Source organism: Argopecten irradians, chromosome 10 (assembly GCF_041381155.1).
Source record: "Argopecten irradians isolate NY chromosome 10, Ai_NY, whole genome shotgun sequence".
NCBI classification, from domain to species: Eukaryota; Metazoa; Mollusca; class Bivalvia; order Pectinida; family Pectinidae; genus Argopecten; species Argopecten irradians.
The window spans coordinates 13,956,681-13,976,653 of record NC_091143.1 but is presented as its reverse complement, the minus strand read 5'-3'; the positions used below and the strand labels follow the sequence as shown (position 1 = coordinate 13,976,653).

At 40.6% G+C, this 19,973-nt stretch overlaps 1 protein-coding gene across 1 annotated transcript; it reads left to right on the top strand.

Annotated features, from left to right (window-relative positions):
• The first annotated feature begins 844 nt into the window (after window positions 1-844).
• On the top strand, window positions 845-19,442 carry LOC138332550 (sacsin-like). The gene is given in 12 exon segments (XM_069280555.1): window positions 845-950; window positions 1,401-1,547; window positions 1,549-1,599; window positions 1,989-2,064; window positions 2,067-2,107; window positions 2,763-2,910; window positions 4,440-5,573; window positions 6,610-7,092; window positions 11,549-13,185; window positions 13,188-15,775; window positions 16,533-18,501; window positions 18,504-19,442. Coding segments are annotated over 11 exon segments (9,012 nt in total). The 5' UTR covers window positions 845-950; window positions 1,401-1,466; the 3' UTR covers window positions 19,308-19,442.
• Window positions 19,443-19,973: the final 531 nt, after the last annotated feature.

Sequence of the window (19,973 nt, the reverse complement as noted above, 5' to 3'; positions counted from 1 at the left end):
ACCCATTGTAAAGGTATTGTTAATACGTCACTTAGATGTTTTAACCTGTTTAATCTAGAGACCCATACAACGTCTTTAAAGAATGATCTTTGGATATACGGGTCTAATTATATACATCGTAACAGTTAATATAATCTCAGGCACATGTGCATTTGTACATTACAGATGTTTGTGCGTGATCGCCTAGGAGAGGGGAGGAGGGGGGGGGCAGTTGTATTTCCCTAAAATTATCAAACATGTTCATTAATTTCTCATACAAGACGAATCAAAATGACGTTGACCCCTGGAATCTTTAGAGCAAAGCTATGTTACATTACCTGAATCAGTTGATAACCTATTTATCATAAGGTACAAAGTATGTTTTGCGGATTTACTGAAAACATTGAAAATACTTTTTGGCATCCTTACCGGTCATACTTTCGGTTTTGCGTAAAGCAAGGATATATAAATAAATTACAGGTGCATTCTCTTATATAGAATTAGTTACATTTATATCAGCAGTTACTACTGTTTTAGGGGTACTAATTAGATCGAGATACAGGTGGAAGTAGGTAAAAATCATATTTTTCTAGACGTATGTATAGCAATTTAATATACATTTCAAATCCATATTGAATAAACTGTGTAACTAATTTCAGATACGGAACGTTCGTGAGAGCAAAAACATTTGAAAAAAATAATTGAAATAGAGTTACATGAAATCTTCAACTTGTACTAGTACCATTATAGGTTCAATAATGAAAAGTTTGTGTGGTTCATAATCATTTGATTTCTGAATCATTGACGAAAATCATACTGAAATACTAGGAATCCACGTGCGGTTTTACTTTCGGTTTTGCGTAGAAGGATATATATAAAGTAGAGCGTGCATTCTCTTATATAGTATATCATATCAGCAGTGGTACTACTGTTTGTACTAATTAGTCAGATCAGGTGGACACGTCGGGCAGGTAAAAATTGTTTTTTCTTACGTATGTATACAATATGATATATAAGTTTTGAAATCAAAACAAATGTGTACACACGATATTTTTCGGAACGCATGCATGACAAACATTTAAAAAAATAATTGAAATAGAGTTACATGAAATCTTCAACTTGTACTAGTATGTGGATTATAGGTGTAGTGTCTAAAGTTTGTGTGGTTCATAATCATTTGATTTCTAAATTTGACGAAAATATACTGACAGAGTACGTACAATACATCAACGCATGTTTAAATGTACAAAATGTATGTACAGAGAGAAACCATGGTCAGTGTCTGAGAATACATGTATATGTTTCACCGCCGACAGGTAGTACAGTTCTAGAATACGGGGCACATGATATGGAATCCCACAGGGACTATTAAATTGTTTGTGATGTAACATTGTATCAAATAGTTTATTTTGACACTTTAGAGGCATGTCTGCAGCTTGATTATGCGACACCAGAAATAGTCGTTGTCTTGGTCCCATCAGCTCGAGATGGACGAGGATGAAGAAGAGAACTCAGATGGGGAGATGGAGCCGGAGTACTCCGGTTTGGAGCAGCCTCCTCTCACACGTAATGCTAAAGAACATTCTGTCAGAGAATCCTGATGATGGACAGATACTAAAGGTAACCAATCAAGTATGACACAATGTGATTTATTCAACGTAATTTCCAGTATTGTGTAAAACATCATACATATATAACTATGAATTCTCTATCTACTACTGTACAGTTAAATTGCCCTTTCACCTGTTTTGGGTATGATGAGCCTGTCTGTCCACCTGTCAGTTCCTGTAGCTGTTACACATTCACTTCACAAATTAACCTGGTAGCTCTCTAGCCCATATAGATTTTATAACGTTTTGAAATCACTCTCAGCATTGTCTGATCAATCAACAGAATCAGAAGATTTTTGGAGTTATTTCCCCTGAAACACCAAATTCAGAACATTTATGTATAAGGTGAGGAATAATTAACTTTTAGTGACGTTTAATTTTCCTTTGATATTAATACAGGAGTTGATACAGAATGCTGAGGATGCAGGTGCCTCAGTGGTAAAGATAATGTTTGACAGCAGAAATGTCAACCAGGAGCCTGTAGTGGGAAGAAGAAACCTTTTAACAAGTACTTTAAGGTAGGTCTTAAGTCCAATAATCCACATAATCCAGCCTCCTCACATAATGATTTAAAGTCCGACAGAAAATGGTGTGTTATCATTATACAATTATTATTATCGCCAGTTTTGTCTTCTCTGTCCCAGATTCATTAGTAATGTATGCAATATGAATATATATTGTCTGTCTGTCTGTCTGTCTGACTGCCCGTCAATTCCTCCTACACTATTATATCAGTTTCAGTGAAACTTCACAGCAACATATAGGGGACCATATGTAGTATTGTTGCTATAATAAACTTTACACAGGGTTTTGTAGAAAAAAGAGTCTGAACAACTTCTAAGCTGCTGGGTCGACAGCTATGTTAGGGACCATATTATTGTATAAATGTTCATGGAGAAATTTTGGTTGCCATATAACCAGGTCACTTTATACAGGTTTGGTCGCAATAACTCATCAGCTGATTTTGTTAAAACTTGGTCAGTAATGGTTTAATGTATAGATGTCAAGAATGGTTACCATGGAAACATCATGAAGTTACAATTTGTTGACAGGGTCTGGACCTTTGTTCTCAATGTACTCTGGCTTTCCTCAACATTCTTAATTTTTTTCAATGTTTTAATTGAATGTTTTCAACCATCAGAATTTGGAGATAATATTATTTATTACCTTCAGGGCCCAGCTTTATTTTTCCACAACAATGCTGTGTTCTCAGATGAAGATTGGAGAGGTATAAAGATGTTGTACAGTAGTGTGAAGGAACTTGATCCCTTAAAAGTCGGACGATTCGGACTTGGCTTCAAATCTGTTTTCCATATCACAGGTATTAACATATATGACATTAAGTTGTAATTGAGAAACCTTGTATGGTAGTGGTGGCGGTGTGCATTGCTAGGGTAGTGTTACAAGAATGACATCATCAACCCAAATTTTCACTGCTGCATGCTGTCTGCTACACAGACAAAATAACATAATACATACAGTACTGGGATAACATAATAGTGACTGGGATAACAAAAACGATACTGGGATAACATAATAGATACTGGGATAACATAATGGTAACTGGGATAACATAATGGATACTGGGATAACATAATATATACTGGGATAACATAATATATACTGGGATAACATAATAGATTGTAGGATAACATAATGGATACTGGGATAACATAATGGATACTGGGATAACATAAAAGATACTGGGATAACATAATGGATACTGGGATAACATAATATATACTGGGATAACATAATATATACTGGGATAACATAATATATACTGGGATAACATAATGGATACTGGGATAACATAATGGATACTGGGATAACATAAAAGATACTGGGATAACGTAATAAATACTGGGATAACATAATAAATACTGGGATAACATAATATATACTGGGATAACATAATAAATACTGGGATAACATAATAGATACTGGGATAACATAATATATACTGGGATAACATAATATATACTGGGATAACATAATATATACTGGGATAACATAATATATACTGGGATAACATAATATATACTGGGATAACATAATGGATACTGGGATAACATAATATATACTGGGATAACATAATATATACTGGGATAACATAATATATACTGGGATAACATAATAGATACTGGGATAACATCATATATACTGGGATAACATAATATATACTGGGATAACATAATATATACTGGGATAACATAATGGATACTGGGATAACATAATAAATACTGGGATAACATAATGGATACTGGGATAACATAATAGATACTGGGATAACATAATATACTGGGATAACATAATGGATACTTGGATAACATCATATATACTGGGATAACATAATGGATACTGGGATTACATAATAAATACTGGGATAACATAATGGATACTGGGATAACATAATAAATACTGGGATAACATAATGGATACTGGGATAACATAATGGATACTGGGATTACATAATAAATACTGGGATAACATAATGGATACTTGGATAACATAATGGATACTGGGATAACATAATGGATACTGGGATAACATCATATATACTGGGATAACATAATGGATACTGGGATAACATAATGGATACTGGGATAACATAATGGATACTGGGATAACATAATGGATACTGGGATAACATAATAGATACTGGGATAACATAATGGATACTGGGATAACATAATAACATAATGATACTGGGATAACATAATAGATACTGGGATAACATAATGATACTGGGATAACATAATGGATACTTTGGCTACATTAATATGTATATGTTGGCGATGTGAAAGACTGTCACTTTGTCTGACCGGTTTGGTTATCTATGTATTTCAGATTACCCGATGATTGTGTCTGGTACAAAGCTTCTAGTTATAAACCCCTACACAACCTACTCTGACAAGGTATGTACGAGCTTCCAGCTGAACAGGTTAGACAAATACAAAGGGATGGACATGGATGCCTTTAGGGCTGCGTTTAACAATGTTTTTGGGTTTGGACAGGAAACAATTGTAAACGGAGAGTACAAAGGAACTCTGTTTAGGTTTCCTCTTCGACAGATCGGCACAGAGCTGTCAGGGAATGTGTATAACAAGGAGAAAATTGAGAACCTTTTTGAATCCTTTACAACAGAAGCACCAATTACCCTGCTGTTTCTAAAACACCTGGAGGAAATGACTTTATACAGACAAAATAACGAGCCGCAGTACAGGGTACAAATCAAGGACCTAAGATCTGAAACTCGATCAATAGAGCAACGACGGCAATTCTGCAAGGAACTGCAAAGTTTTACAAGAAGTAACATATCAAGTGATTTGATATGTAGCCTGCATGTGAATATAAGAGTAGAATCACACGACCGTCGTGGTGTAGCAAAGATTGAGAATAAGTCATGGTTCATCGTTAATGCCGTATTAGGAAAAAACATGTCCCCGGAATTCCGTAAACTTTCCCAGGATAAGGACTTGTCCTACAGTCCTTACGTTGGAATTGCTATTCCATATGAAGACACAATGGACTTCCAAGGCCATATCTTCTGTTTCCTTCCTCTTCCTTTGGAGCAGCGCAGTCCAACAGGATTCCCAGTTCATGTAAATGGGTTTTTTGCTTTGAGCCAGAACAGACGACATGTAAAGTGGCCATCAGCTGATTTGAAGCAGTCAGCCATAAACGCTGACAAATCGCTTCAGTGGAATCAGGCTTTGATAAGGGAAGCCCTTTCTCAGGTCTACTTGATCATGGTACAACAGCTGATCAGTAGATGTACAGAGAAACATAACCCAGACGACTTGGTGAAAGTAGTATACCGATCCATACCCCGTCTCGGTGATGTGGATGTCAAGTGGCGTATTATCCTGGAGCCATTACTCACCAATCTCCTGAAGACAAAGTTTGTGTACACTGAGAACAACGGGGGCCAATGGATACATCACAATGATGCCGTGTTCGAATGTCCTCACTCTGGGACAGGTAGGTCTAAATATAAGTATTATTGAAGGTTTGTTCGTTTTTCCTGATAATATAAACTGGATATTTACATGTGAGAAAAAAAAATGCTTATTACGCTAAGAGCATTTCAGCAAGAAAATTTCCCCTATAAAAAAAATGAAATGTTTACCTGTGCTAATTGCAAAATTGAACACCCGCAAAAAAAATGTTTACAGCATTGAATCATTCATTCATAAATCACATCTATATATATTTCATCGATTTCACACTACTTCGCTAGAAGATTGACATTTTTGGTAAAAGGTACTTTCCATGCAGAATAAAAAGTAAACCCCTATACCCTTTGCCATTGGGTGGGGATGAGTTAAGATTGGTCACAGAAACTTTTAAATAAAAGCTTCAGTGTCACTTATCAATTTCAGACTAACTCACTTGAAGATTGAAATTTTTAATAGGGAGGATACTTTTTATGCAGAATAAAAAGTACCCTCTCTCTCCCTGTCTCTGGGGTAGTACAGTGCTAGTTTAAGGGATCTCATGGCAAGTGTACCGATAGGTTTCGAATGATTTTCTCTATTCCAAATTTGTGTAAATAGACAAAATAAGTAAAGAAAATTGCCCCGGGGATGGGGATTTCTCTGTTTGGGTCACAGACATTAATAACTGCCACCCGCAGGTCTGCTTTAACTAAATTCAACCATTTTGAGACAAAATATATTGAATATGAACATTTTTAGTAGAGGACTACATGATACATGTATGCAATGGGTGTGTGTGATTTGGTATGGGTATAAAAGTATCCGGATACTATTTATGCAGTAGGTACATTTTATGCATGACACTTGGTATATATGAAAACATATTATGTCAGTTTTGAATGAAGACTTACATGCTATTCTTCTAATAAAGTAATGAATGGAATAAGTAGGTTACTTCTTGTTTTGTTCCTAGTTTTGTATATTACAAATCCTATAGAAAATTCATTTGGTTCTAAAGATTTAACAGTAACGGTGACCAGGTGAACTCATTTGTTAAGTGTTCTCCAAACATGTTACAGATGGTGAAATTCGAGGAACACTGAGACAGATCATGAAACAATATCAACAAAATCTGACGATAATCCCGGCTCACGTCACAGATTTATTGCTGCGGACCACTGAGACTACAAGCATAACTTTCTTGACTCCGGCCTTCTTATCAAAGCTCCTGAGAGGGAACACCAGTATGACACTTTTAAGTCCAGCCTTCCTAGCTAACCTACTTAGACGGGGCAGTACATACGAAAACTGTAGTGCTGCTCAAAAGCTACAGCTGCTGCAATATCTGATGTGTGAAGACTCCGATGACCAGTATAGCTTACTAAAGGATTTAAAACTCCTGCCCCTGGAAGATGGTAGATTTGTGAAATTTGAGACATCAGGCAGTGTATACATGTGTAGTAAAAGGACAGCTACACTTGTCCCAGGTTGTGAAGGAAAGCTTGTTAAGGTAGATCTACCTGAGGGAATCAAACAACACCTGAAACAAATCAAACTTACAGGTAAGCATTTATCATCACTACAAAATAAAATGAGGTCACCATGCAACCGGTACAAGATAGTTGTGGTCACCATACAACAGGTACAGGACAGGTGATGTCACCATACAACAGGTACAGGACAGGTGTGGTCACTATACAACAGGTACAGGACAGGTGTGGTCACCATACAACAGGTACAGAACAGGTGAGGTCACCATACAACAGGTACAGGACAGGTGTGGTCACCATACAACAGGTACAGGACAGGTGTGGTCACCATACAACAGGTACAGGACAGGTGTGGTCACCATACAACAGGTACAGGACAGGTGAGGTCACCATACAACAGGTACAGGACAGGTGAGGTCACTATGTAACAGGTACAGAACAGGTGATGTCACCATACAACAGGTACAGGACAGGTGAGGTCACCATACAACAGGTACAGGACAGGTGAGGTCACCATACAACAGGTACAGGACAGGTGAGGTCACCATACAACAGGTACAGGACAGGTGTGGTCACTATACAACAGGTACAGGACAGGTGTGGTCACATACAACAGGTACAGGAGGTGACAGGTGAGGTCACCATACAACAGGTACAGGACAGGTGAGGTCACCATACAACAGGTACAGGACAGGTGAGGTCACCATACAACAGGTACAGGACAGGTGTGGTCACCATACAACAGGTACAGGACAGGTGTGGTCACCATACAACGGTACAGGACAGGTGTGGTCACCATACAACAGGTACAGGACAGGTGAGGTCACATACACAGGTACAGGACAGGTGTGGTCACATACAACAGGTACAGGACAGGTGTGGTCACATACAACAGGTACAGGACAGGTGAGGTCACCATACAACAGGTACAGGACAGGTGAGGTCACATACAACAGGTACAGACAGGTGAGGTCACCATACAACAGGTACAGGACAGGTGAGGTCACCATACAACAGGTACAGGTACAGGACAGGTGGGTCACCATACAACAGGTACAGGACAGGTGAGGTCACCATACAACAGGTACAGGACAGGTGGGTCACATACAACAGGTACAGGCAGGTGAGGTCACTATACAACAGGTACAGGACAGGTGAGGTCACTATACAACAGGTACAGGACAGGTGAGGTCACCATACAACAGGTACAGGACAGGTGAGGTCACCATACAACAGGTACAGGACAGGTGTGGTCACCATACAACAGGTACAGGACAGGTGAGGTCACCATACAACAGGTACAGGACAGGTGAGGTCACCATACAACAGGTACAGGACAGGTGAGGTCACCATACAACAGGTACAGGACAGGTGAGGTCACCATACAACAGGTACAGGACAGGTGAGGTCACCATACAACAGGTACAGGACAGGTGAGGTCAACATACAACAGGTACAGGACAGGTGTGGTCACTATACAACAGGTACAGGACAGGTGAGGTCACCATACAACAGGAACAGGACAGGTGAGGTCACCATACAACAGGTACAGGACAGGTGTGGTCACCATACAACAGGTACAGGACAGGTGAGGTCACCATACAACAGGTACAGGACAGGTGAGGTCACATACAACAGGTACAGACAGGTGTGGTCACCATACAACAGGTACAGGACAGGTGAGGTCACCATACAACAGGTACAGGACAGGTGAGGTCACATACAACAGTACAGGACAGGTGTAGTCAATACAACAGGTACAGGACAGGTGAGGTCACCATACAACAGGTACAGGACAGGTGAGGTCACCATACAACAGGTACAGGACAGGTGAGGTCACCATACAACAGGTACAGGACAGGTGAGGTCACCATACAACAGGTACAGGACAGGTGAGGTCACTATACAACAGGTACAGGACAGGTGAGGTCACCATACAACAGGTACAGGACAGGTGTGGTCACCATACAACAGGTACAGGACAGGTGAGGTCACCATACAACAGGTACAGGACAGGTGAGGTCACCATACAACAGGTACAGGACAGGTGTGGTCACCATACAACAGGTACAGAACAGGTGAGGTCACCATACAACAGGTACAGGACAGGTGTGGTCACCATACAACAGGTACAGGACAGGTGAGGTCACCATACAACAGGTACAGGACAGGTGAGGTCACCATACAACAGGTACAGGACAGGTGAGGTCACTATACAACAGGTACAGGACAGGTGAGGTCACCATACAACAGGTACAGGACAGGTGTGGTCACCATACAACAGGTACAGGACAGGTGTGGTCACCATACAACAGGTACAGGACAGGTGTGGTCACCATACAACAGGTACAGGACAGGTGAGGTCATCATACAACAGGTACAGGACAGGTGAGGTCACCATACATCAAGACAGTACAGGACAGGTGAGGTCACCATACAACAGGTACAGGACAGGTGAGGTCACCATACAACAGGTACAGGACAGGTGTGGTCACTATACAACAGGTACAGGACAGGTGAGGTCACCATACAACAGGTACAGGACAGGTGAGGTCACCATACAACAGGTACAGGACAGGTGAGGTCACCATACAACAGGTACAGGACAGGTGAGGTCACCATACAACAGGTACAGGACAGGTGAGGTCACCATACAACAGGTACAGGACAGGTGAGGTCACCATACAACAGGTACAGGACAGGTGAGGTCACTATACAACAGGTACAGGACAGGTGAGGTCACCATACAACAGGTACAGGACAGGTGAGGTCACCATACAACAGGTACAGGACAGGTGAGGTCACTATACAACAGGTACAGGACAGGTGAGGTCACCATACAACAGGTACAGGACAGGTGAGGTCACCATACAACAGGTACAGTACAGGTGAGGTCACATACAACAGGTACAGGACAGGTGAGGTCACCATACAACAGGTACAGGACAGGTGAGGTCACCATACAACAGGTACAGGACAGGTGAGGTCACTATACAACAGGTACAGGACAGGTGAGGTCACCATACAACAGGTACAGGACAGGTGAGGTCACTATACAACAGGTACAGGACAGGTGAGGTCACCATACAACAGGTACAGGACAGGTGAGGTCACCATACAACAGGTACAGGACAGGTGTGGTCACCATACAACAGGTACAGGACAGGTGAGGTCACCATACAACATGTACAGGACAGGTGAGGTCACCATACAACAGGTACAGGACAGGTGAGGTCACCATACAACAGGTACAGGACAGGTGAGGTCACCATACAACAGGTACAGGACAGGTGAGGTCACTATACAACAGGTACAGGACAGGTGAGGTCACCATACAACAGGTACAGGACAGGTGAGGTCACCATACAACAGGTACAGGACAGGTGAGGTCACATACAACAGGTACAGGACAGGTGAGGTCACCATACAACAGGTACAGACAGGTGGGTCACATACAACAGGTACAGGACAGGTGTGGTCACCATACAACAGGTACAGGACAGGTAGGTACAAGTAGTACAGGTCACATACTGACACATACAGTACAGACAGGACAGGTGGTCAATCACAGGTACGGACAGGTGAGGTCACATACACGTACATGTACAGGTACAGGACAGGTGAGGTCATACAACAGGTACATGACAGGTGTGGTATATACAACAGGTACAGACAGGTGTTCACTTACAACAGTCACAGTAGTTCACCATACAAATGTACAGGACAGATGAGGTCCCTTTAAAACACGTACACTGTACAGGACAGGTGAGATCAACACATAACTGTGTATACTTTGTATACTGTGTGGCATGGATCGATAGACGGGGTTATTTGCATAAAGTGTTAATTTAGATCTTAAAGCGATGATTTTGAAAACAAGACTCTTCATTTTCATTTAAATGCATTTGGACTCACCTAGCACAAAGGGTTAATCGCTACTAGTCACAAGAGTTGTCTCTATTTAATCATAAAGATAGAATACAGTTCACATAAGTCTTGCCCGCTCTATAAGTGCGATGTACAACTTTGGCAGAACAGACAAACACAAGAGAGATCAGGGATTTCTTTATGACTGAAGCTTTAGTTTAGACAGGTGAACACTTTGTTGATGTAAACGATGTCTACACTACTCGAGATCCTGAAGATATCCAGCTGGAGCCTTACATTTACTGTCTACCGATACAATTTCAATCTATCGAACACTGTAACGGGAGGGGTGGGGCCCATTAGGGAAATTTAGAGTACATTGTTAAAATCCTTGAGGATATAAACGCCGGATTTGTTTCAGAACATTTCTTTGCATTACATATCAGGTAAGCGATACAGGCTCTCTGGGCCTTTTGTTGTCTCATTCTCTCTCTTGTTTGTTGTCAGACGGTCTTTAGTCAGAGAATAATCGATGCAGGTCTATTTGAGAATTGTCAAACCTCATGCTTTAAGTTGTGATATTTGTCATACATTGTCTGATATAACTATGGAAAACTCGTAAAGAATGAAGATACATAGTTTTACATTTCATTGTCAACAGGTACATTCCAAATCAAGGGTTTAAATAACCCCAGAGTCGCTTCGCTACTTCGGCAGTGTATGGACCGTAACCTGACAGACAGAGGTTCATACAAGAGTTGGGATACTACACGGTCATCACTTCCCAGAGACTGGCTGAAGAACCTCTGGTCTATGCTGACGGACATGTCTTTGGAGGATTTTACAGACCTACACCTGGTGCCTGAAGAACACGGCAAGTACATTCATCTACACAAACTTTCAGAGTTAATGATTGTAAAATCACATAAGTCCAACAAGCTTCCAGATGATCTATGTAGATCTATGGATAGGTTTTCAGTCAAGGTTTTGCCTTGTATTCCTTCTTTTGTGGAATCACATCCAGAAATTACAATGTATGTTCACAATCCTACAAAAGACAGTTTTCTGAACATGCTCGATCGACTTGCAGCTAATAACAGTGGTTATCTGAAAGGTTTTAATACCAATGCTGGAAAAGCAGAAAGGGTTGCCTGGCAGAAATTTCTGGAAAATTTGGAGATTTGGGATGTTGGAAGAAGATCGCTGGAAAGAATACAGATTTTTGAAGAATATCAGACCGGTTCCTTCACATCTATAAGCGAAGTTGATATGCTAGCTCCACAGCACAGATATAACTTTCCAATCAAGTATCCACGACGTCTCCTGTCCTCGTCAGATCCCCGTCAGTACAAGTTGGCGCAAAAGTTGGGTGCCCAACAGTGTACAGAGGAAGATGCTATTGAGGAAATATTGTCTACCAAATGGTATTCATACTCCGACTCCGACAAGAAGAAACTGATGTTACATTTCGTCCAATATATTCACCAGTTTAAAAGAAATTATAAATTGATGGATTTGGCAAGGAAAACAAGTTTTATACCCACTTCTCGAGGGGATTTAAGAAAACCATCCGAACTGTACGACCCAGACATAAACCAACTGAAAGCACTAGTTGGCAGTGAACCAATTTTCCCAGTTGAAAATTTTTCATCATCGGATGTTCTAGTTGGATTGCGTAGTTTGGGTTTAAAAAAGTCTGGACCATCCTTCGATCTGATCATCAAATGCATCAATGACCTGGACAGAAAGGTGGAGCAGGGACAAACATCCATTTTGGACCAAGCACACGCGGTGAACTATTTTCTTCAACGACAGCCTGAGCTACTACATGTACATCACTTTTCACTTATGGACAAAAAGTTCATTGTACCACTTAATAAACCGACCAGTAGCTATCCTACTGTCTTACCTTGGTGTCGTAGTCCACATCAACTCTGTGCTCCACAAGAGTGTCTCCTAGCAACCACTCGTAATCAGCGAATCGTCGGATCTGTTGTTCCACTGGTTTCAGAAGATTCATACAGATACCTGGAAACACATTTTCCGCTAGATGAACCACATGTTACAGATGTACTACAACATCTGTTACAAATAAAGAATAGCTATAACGTCAGGAACAAACCGGACTTGTTGGCCTGTATCAATGAGGTGTACAACTTTCTGGCGACAAAAACGAGCACCAGGGAGATAAGAGATTTCTTTATGACTGAAGCTTTAGTTTGGACAGGTGAACTATTTGTTGATGTAAACGATGTCTATACTACTCACGACCCTGACGATATCCAGCTGGAGCCTTACATGTACTGTCTACCAACAGAATTTCAATCCATCAAACACACTTTTTTGAAACTGTTGGTTGCCATGAACGACAGACTGTAGATGTTCTGGATATTGTACAGAAGAAAATCAAAGACAAGACTGACAGTCATGATGACAGCTCAAGGAATGATGTTGAAAAGGATTTGGCCATAATCGTTCAAATACTGACATTGTACAAACGTGATCCACAGTTAGTCGGCCACTTGGAGATTCTGTTTCCCATTCACACGGGGTGTGATACAAGATTACAGCTGATGCCCGCTTCAGAGTGTAGATACAGTAATGAAGAGTGGCTAAAAACTATAGCTGAAGAGGAGGATGAAATGATATACTATGTACATCCTAACATTCCATCTCACACTGCCCAGGCGCTTGGTGTTCGATCACTGACAGAGGGCCTCCTGACCGATACAGAGGCTATAGAACCATGTGGACAACACGAGGATCTGATAGGAAGGATAAAAGGCTTATTGGACGGCTACACAGATGGACTTTCAGTACCAAAGGAGTTAATCCAAAATGCTGATGATGCAGCTGCTACAAAAGTGTGTTTCCTGTATGATGAGCGCGAAAATATGGATTCAAGAACCCGACTCATTGACCAAAACATGGCTGGATTTCAAGGTCCTGCATTATGGGCTTACAACAATGCGCAATTCACAGAAGCAGATTTACGAAACATCACGAAACTGGGAGGCGCTACCAAACAGGAGGACGAAATGAAAGTGGGAAAATTCGGATTGGGATTCTGCTCTGTTTACAATTTGACTGACGTTCCAAGCTTCATAACAGGCAGTGACCTGGTCATTTTTGACCCACACTATATTAATCTTGGCAGTGCCGTTAAAGGAAAGGAACCAGGGATAAAAATTAACTTAAAAAGCATCCAGAATCAGAAGCTTGTTAGAAGAATGAAAAATCAGTTCCAACCTTTCAAAGGAGTGTTCGGCTGTGATATGACGATGGGAAAAGGCCCTGTGGAATATAAAGGAACATTATTTCGACTTCCCCTAAGGACAAATGAGCAGGCAGGGAGAAGCGAAATAAAGGACACAGCATACACACAGACTGATATGAAGGAACTTCTGTTCATGCTTATGGAAAATGGCGGAAACATGCTTCTATTTACACAAAATGTAACAGAAATAGAAGTGTATCATTTGGGACCGAATGCAACAGATCCTAGTCAGAGCACTCTTATCTATAAAGCTACGAAAGATATGGTGACATCGAATACTCACAACCTCCAGATGCCAGGCCAATTTAATATTCTACAAGAGGTGTCGGCATTGCATCGACTAGGTGGACAGAGCCAGATGCAAACAGCAACAAGGATAACTATTGTTGCTGATATCTGTATACAGGTGGAAAAGGCTGCAAAACGTTTCGCGGTCAGTAAAGTACCAGATGCACAGACATCTACTCGATGGATAATCTCTTTTTCCACTGGTACTTCAAAAAGTCTTGTCATATCTAAGGAAGCCAGAGGCGTGTTACCTCTGGCAGGAATTGCAGTTCCAATATCGGTGGATGAAGATGATGTTCATATTCTGCCGTTGGATAAGATGACATTCGGGTTTTATCGAACGGGACATTATTTCTCCTTCCTACCACTTCCTATTCCAACAGGTCTCCCGGTACACATTAATGCCACTTTCGCAGTAGCAACAGACAGACGGTCTATCATGTGGGGGACAGAGGATGATAGAACTCAACTATTTAAACCGCGATGGAACCATGCACTGATGACCGATGCCGTACCAAATGCATATGTGTCTTTACTTGAACACATGCAGAACTACATTGGTGTCACCGATGAGGAGTATATGAAAACCTGGCCTATTGATTCGACAAGTTCAGTTGAGCTACAAAGTATGCAGAAGGCTTTTATGGCAAAGATTGTCAACGATGATCCGAGAGTGTTCAAAAGACAGGACGTATGGACAGGATTTCAACATAGCAAGTTTATGGATTCAGAATATTTCAAACCACATGGAGACATAACCTTTAAGGCTGCTATTCATTTTTTGGAAAATGACCAACATAGCACAAAGGTTATGAAGCTTCAAAAGGAATTGAACGATGCCTTCACAATGGCTGGTCTTGAAAGTACCTTGATTACAAAAGTGCTTTCAAAAGAAGATTTCTTCATCGAAGTTCTTTTTCCTGAAATTCACTCCAGCTATTGGGAGCAAAGAGAACGAAACATTCTGGTGATGTTTGCTGTTGACAATATTAATGAAAAAACCAAGAACTTGCTGGAGAACACGGAATGCTTTCCCACGGAACCGACAGGAGAATTGAAATGTGCACGTGATCTGGTTCATCCGGATAGTCAGTTGAAAGGTTTGTTTACAAGTAGGGACGGACGGTTTGTTCACCAGGGCATGGTAGTAGCTGGAATAAAGGAGAGGAAGAAACAGTTGTCAAATATTGGAATGATTGTCGATACTTTAACAAAGGATCTAGTCTCCGACAGAGTGGAAAGTGTTCATAGCCTTTCCCAGGTATGCGGTAGATGCGCTGTGGAAAGATCCATACACATTACCAAGTATGTCGAGAAAAAACTGCAGATCTGAACCGTTGCTGATCGAACACCTTTTAGACATACCATTCTTACCAATCCTAAAGAAACCGAAGGACTGGGCTTTCACTTGGAAAGCGGACAGCCTTTATAACGAAAACAAAGTGACAAGCGAGACATTTGAAAAGGTAGCGACATGTAACCATAAGACGAAAGAAAACACACTCTTTGAGAAACCAAAATGTCTTTATCGTTCATCAACTAAACATCTTGTCGGTTCACAAGAGTTAGTAATGGACGAGACGGAATATACAGAAGTAGATGATATAAGTGTCTTTGTAGGCAATGCTGTTCCGATCAGAGTCGTTTGTCAACATTTAGTTCACCTTTGTGAAACAACTGATCCTCAAATCATAACGGAAGAATCAAAAGACTTGTTTGAAGATTACTTGTAATGAAATTTACAGATTCCTGCATGAAAGAATTATCCACGATACTTTTTCCGATCAAGACAGAAAGGACATTGAAGACCTAAAAGAACATCCTATCATTTATTGTCACAATATGTTCGTGAGGCCAAGTCAAACAGCACTCCGTATTCCTACTAATTGTGAACCGTATCTGTTAGGATTGCAGGATCATCATCTTAAAACCAGATGTAAAAGTCTGGTAGATTTGCTCGGTATTAAGGACCGGTTTACTACTGAAGATGTCACAAAGGTGATGTTGGAACGACAAGATGCAATCGGAGAGATGAAGCTTACGGACGAGGAATTGGAGTTATACACTAAACTCATCAAAGTCTTGGTAAACTGTATGTATTAATGCCGAAACCTGGAAACCAAATAGATCCCGGACAGATGTGCATTCCGGATGTTAACGGCTTTCTGTCACCAATTGTTCAACTTTGTTTAAATGACAGTGAGGAAATTGGAACAAGTGAAACAATGAAGTTTGTCAATGGAAAAATTGCACCCGATTTCGCTCGTGCATTAGGTGTTAAGGCTAAAAGAAAACAACACTATTTCGAAAATACAAGAACGATACCCTTTGGACAAAAAGAAGAGTTGACTACAAGAATTAAAAGAATCTTAGATGATTATCCGTGTGACGAAGGTATTATGAAAGAGTTGCTCCAGAATGCTGATGATGCCCAAGCAACGGAGCTTAAATTTATTATTGATTCTACTCACCACTCTACTGAAAAGGTGTTCGATGATAAATGGGAACCCTTACAAGGTCCAGCTCTTCTTGTTTACAATGACAGCATGTTTAGTGCCAGTGATATTCAGGGGATCCAGGACCTAGGGATAGGCAGTAAAGGGGAAGATTCCACTAAAACGGGTCAGTATGGTGTAGGTTTTAATGCAGTATATCATCTTACTGATGCACCTTCCTTCTTGACAAAAGGTCCTGCTGTTGAAGAAGGTGAAACATTGTGTGTCATGGACCCATACTGTCAATTCCTATCTAACGCCACTGGAGAACGACCCGGGACTCAGTTTATGAATTTACCCGAACACAGAAAACTAAACCCGGATGTTTTCAATTGCTACTACGAAGACAAACTTTTACTTGACGGAGGAACAGTTTTCAGATTTCCACTTCGGACAGAGGACGGGACAGCAAAACATTTGGCAGGACCAATGTCCCAAGAGAAACTTAGGAATCTGTTTTTAGTAATTGAGAAAGAGCTTGTAGAAACACTGCTTTTTGTCAGATCAGTTAAGAAAATATCCCTATCACATATATCTTCTGGCCAGTGTGAACCCCATTATGAAGTTGAAACTATCATCTCACCGGAGGATGAGGTAAAAAGAAGAGCTTTCGGAAACAAAGTACGGGATTTGAGTAGGCAGTTAAAGAAAACTCGCGATTTGACAATCATACAAACTGACAGCGTGTCTTATAGTATCACTGTGAAAGATAACAAGGGTGAAAGGAACACGTGGTTCATAGTACAACAAATCGGGTTCGGAGATGGTGCCATACCCAAGGAAGTATCTGATGCATACAAAGGAGGAGAACTGGGACTTCTTCCAATAGGTGGAGTGGCTATTCTTCTATCACCACACAAACATGTCGTTGGCAGGTCATTTTGCTTTCTACCGTTACCATTAACAACCGGTCTTCCTGTTCATGTGAATGGCCATTTCGCTTTGGGTGGAGAAACAAGAAGTAGTTTGTGGAACCAAGAAAGAGGAACATTCAAATGGGAATGGAATAAGTTACTGCTGAGTCGGGTCTTACCTGCTGCGTATATCACCGGTATGGAGAGAGTAAAAGAGATGTTATTGGAGAATGACAAGGAATCTGGTCTCGTAGTGAAGACACAACAGTTGGATGATTTATTCCCAATTTATGAAAATGCTAAGGATGACAACTGGAAGCTGTTAACAACACAGGTCTTAGAAAAGATATGCAATGAGTGCCATGAATTGTTTTACCTATATCCTGTATGTCCTAATGTAGCGGATCAACAACAGCAACAAAAACAACAGCAACCTAGGTTTGTACCTTTAAATCAACACGGAGAGACGTTTCCCGCTGTTTTCAATACATTGAGAGGCACAAAAAAACCATATATGGATTTTCGGGAAAGAAAAAGCGTAGAACAAGTTATGAAAAATATAGGTTTGAGGCTTCTTGATTCACCGGAAAAAATACTGCATAGTTTTCAGAATGCTGGGGTTCCAGTTTCAGATGTATCGCCAACAATTATTGTGGAATTCTTGAAATCATTCAGCAGGACAGATATCCAGCACACAAATGCAACATTATGATCCATCCGGATGGCACATCCGTATCGGAGACCAGTCTACAGAATGCAAAAAATGTTCACAGGTTACTACTGTACTGCATGGCAAGTGACAATTTTGCCGTACAAATCATTGGCGTTCCTTTGTGTTTAACCCAGGATATGACACTAAAGGTTTTCAAGGAAGGAAGTGAAACATTTTGCAGTACGCAATTTTCTATTTTGCCTTGTTCCAGAAGTCGCTTTCTTCATACAATTCTAACGGATATTTGTGACATAGAGGAGTTACAGGGACTCATATTCAGACATTTTGATATTCCATCATTTTCTCAGCACTTAGCAGACAACTTGAGTCAAGAAAAGTTTAGGCGTCCTCGATTATTAGTGGATTGGATCCCCGAGAATGAAAATATTCCGAACTTACAATGGATTCGCTGTGTATGGCAGTTTTTGGTAGAACAGGAAAAGAAAAGCAGGGACAAACAAAACGCCGATAAGTCTCACACTGATAGCAGTAGATGTGTTCGGACAATTCCAGATGTTTTGCAACACGTTGCTTCCTGGAACTTGGTACCGTGTGTGATCGTTGAAAAGACAGGAAAACTTGAAACAAAGAGAAGAGTTTTATCGTCTCTGTCAATTTTTGAAGAAGTTCTGGATTTGGATTCCTTCACAGGAGTCTTGCACGAAGCATTGAGTAAGCTAGGACTTCCTGTTCTTGACCGGACTGTGCTGAACAATCCTTTCATCCTCTCATTGCTACCACATGACAAAAAGCCAGCAATGGTTTTTGAACTGTTTGTACCTACATCGCAATGAAACAGGATTCCAAAATCTTCCAAAGTCTGTAGCCGATGCTATTTTAGAGTATTTTGTTGATCATTTAAAAGATGTCCAATTGCTCGAAGATTGGAAACATAAACTGAAGTCGCTTCCGCTACATTTGACAGTACAAGGAGAATATGTTTCGGTTGAGATGGATCACTTTGTCCTGGTACTTCCTAAGCATATACCATCAGAGGGAATCAAAGAATGGGGAAACAGTACAGGCACACTACTTTTGAAGCAAAACAAGAAGCTGAAGCCAATTTATGATGAATTCAAGTACACGGAAAGCAGCATTTGTGATGTTTACACAAGTCACATACGTAAGCATCTGAATTACCAACAGCAGATAGATCAACATGTTCTGTCCACTTAAGAATCATATATTTTCAGATCCAATGATTATGAACCTGAGGCTAAAACAGATCACAGCTACACTAGTTTTTTTCCGACCAAAGAGCAAGACACTGCATCTGGATTACACCAGTCCACACGTAAGACATTGTTTCAGATCATAGAAGAGCAATTCAGGTACACTTTCCAAAGGCACCTATACAATGAACTTGGCATTGGTCATTGTATGTTTACAAAGAAGCAATCCACTGAGCCTGATTCTCCAATTTGCTCGTCAGATTGAAACAGAAGGCAAACGTAGACAGT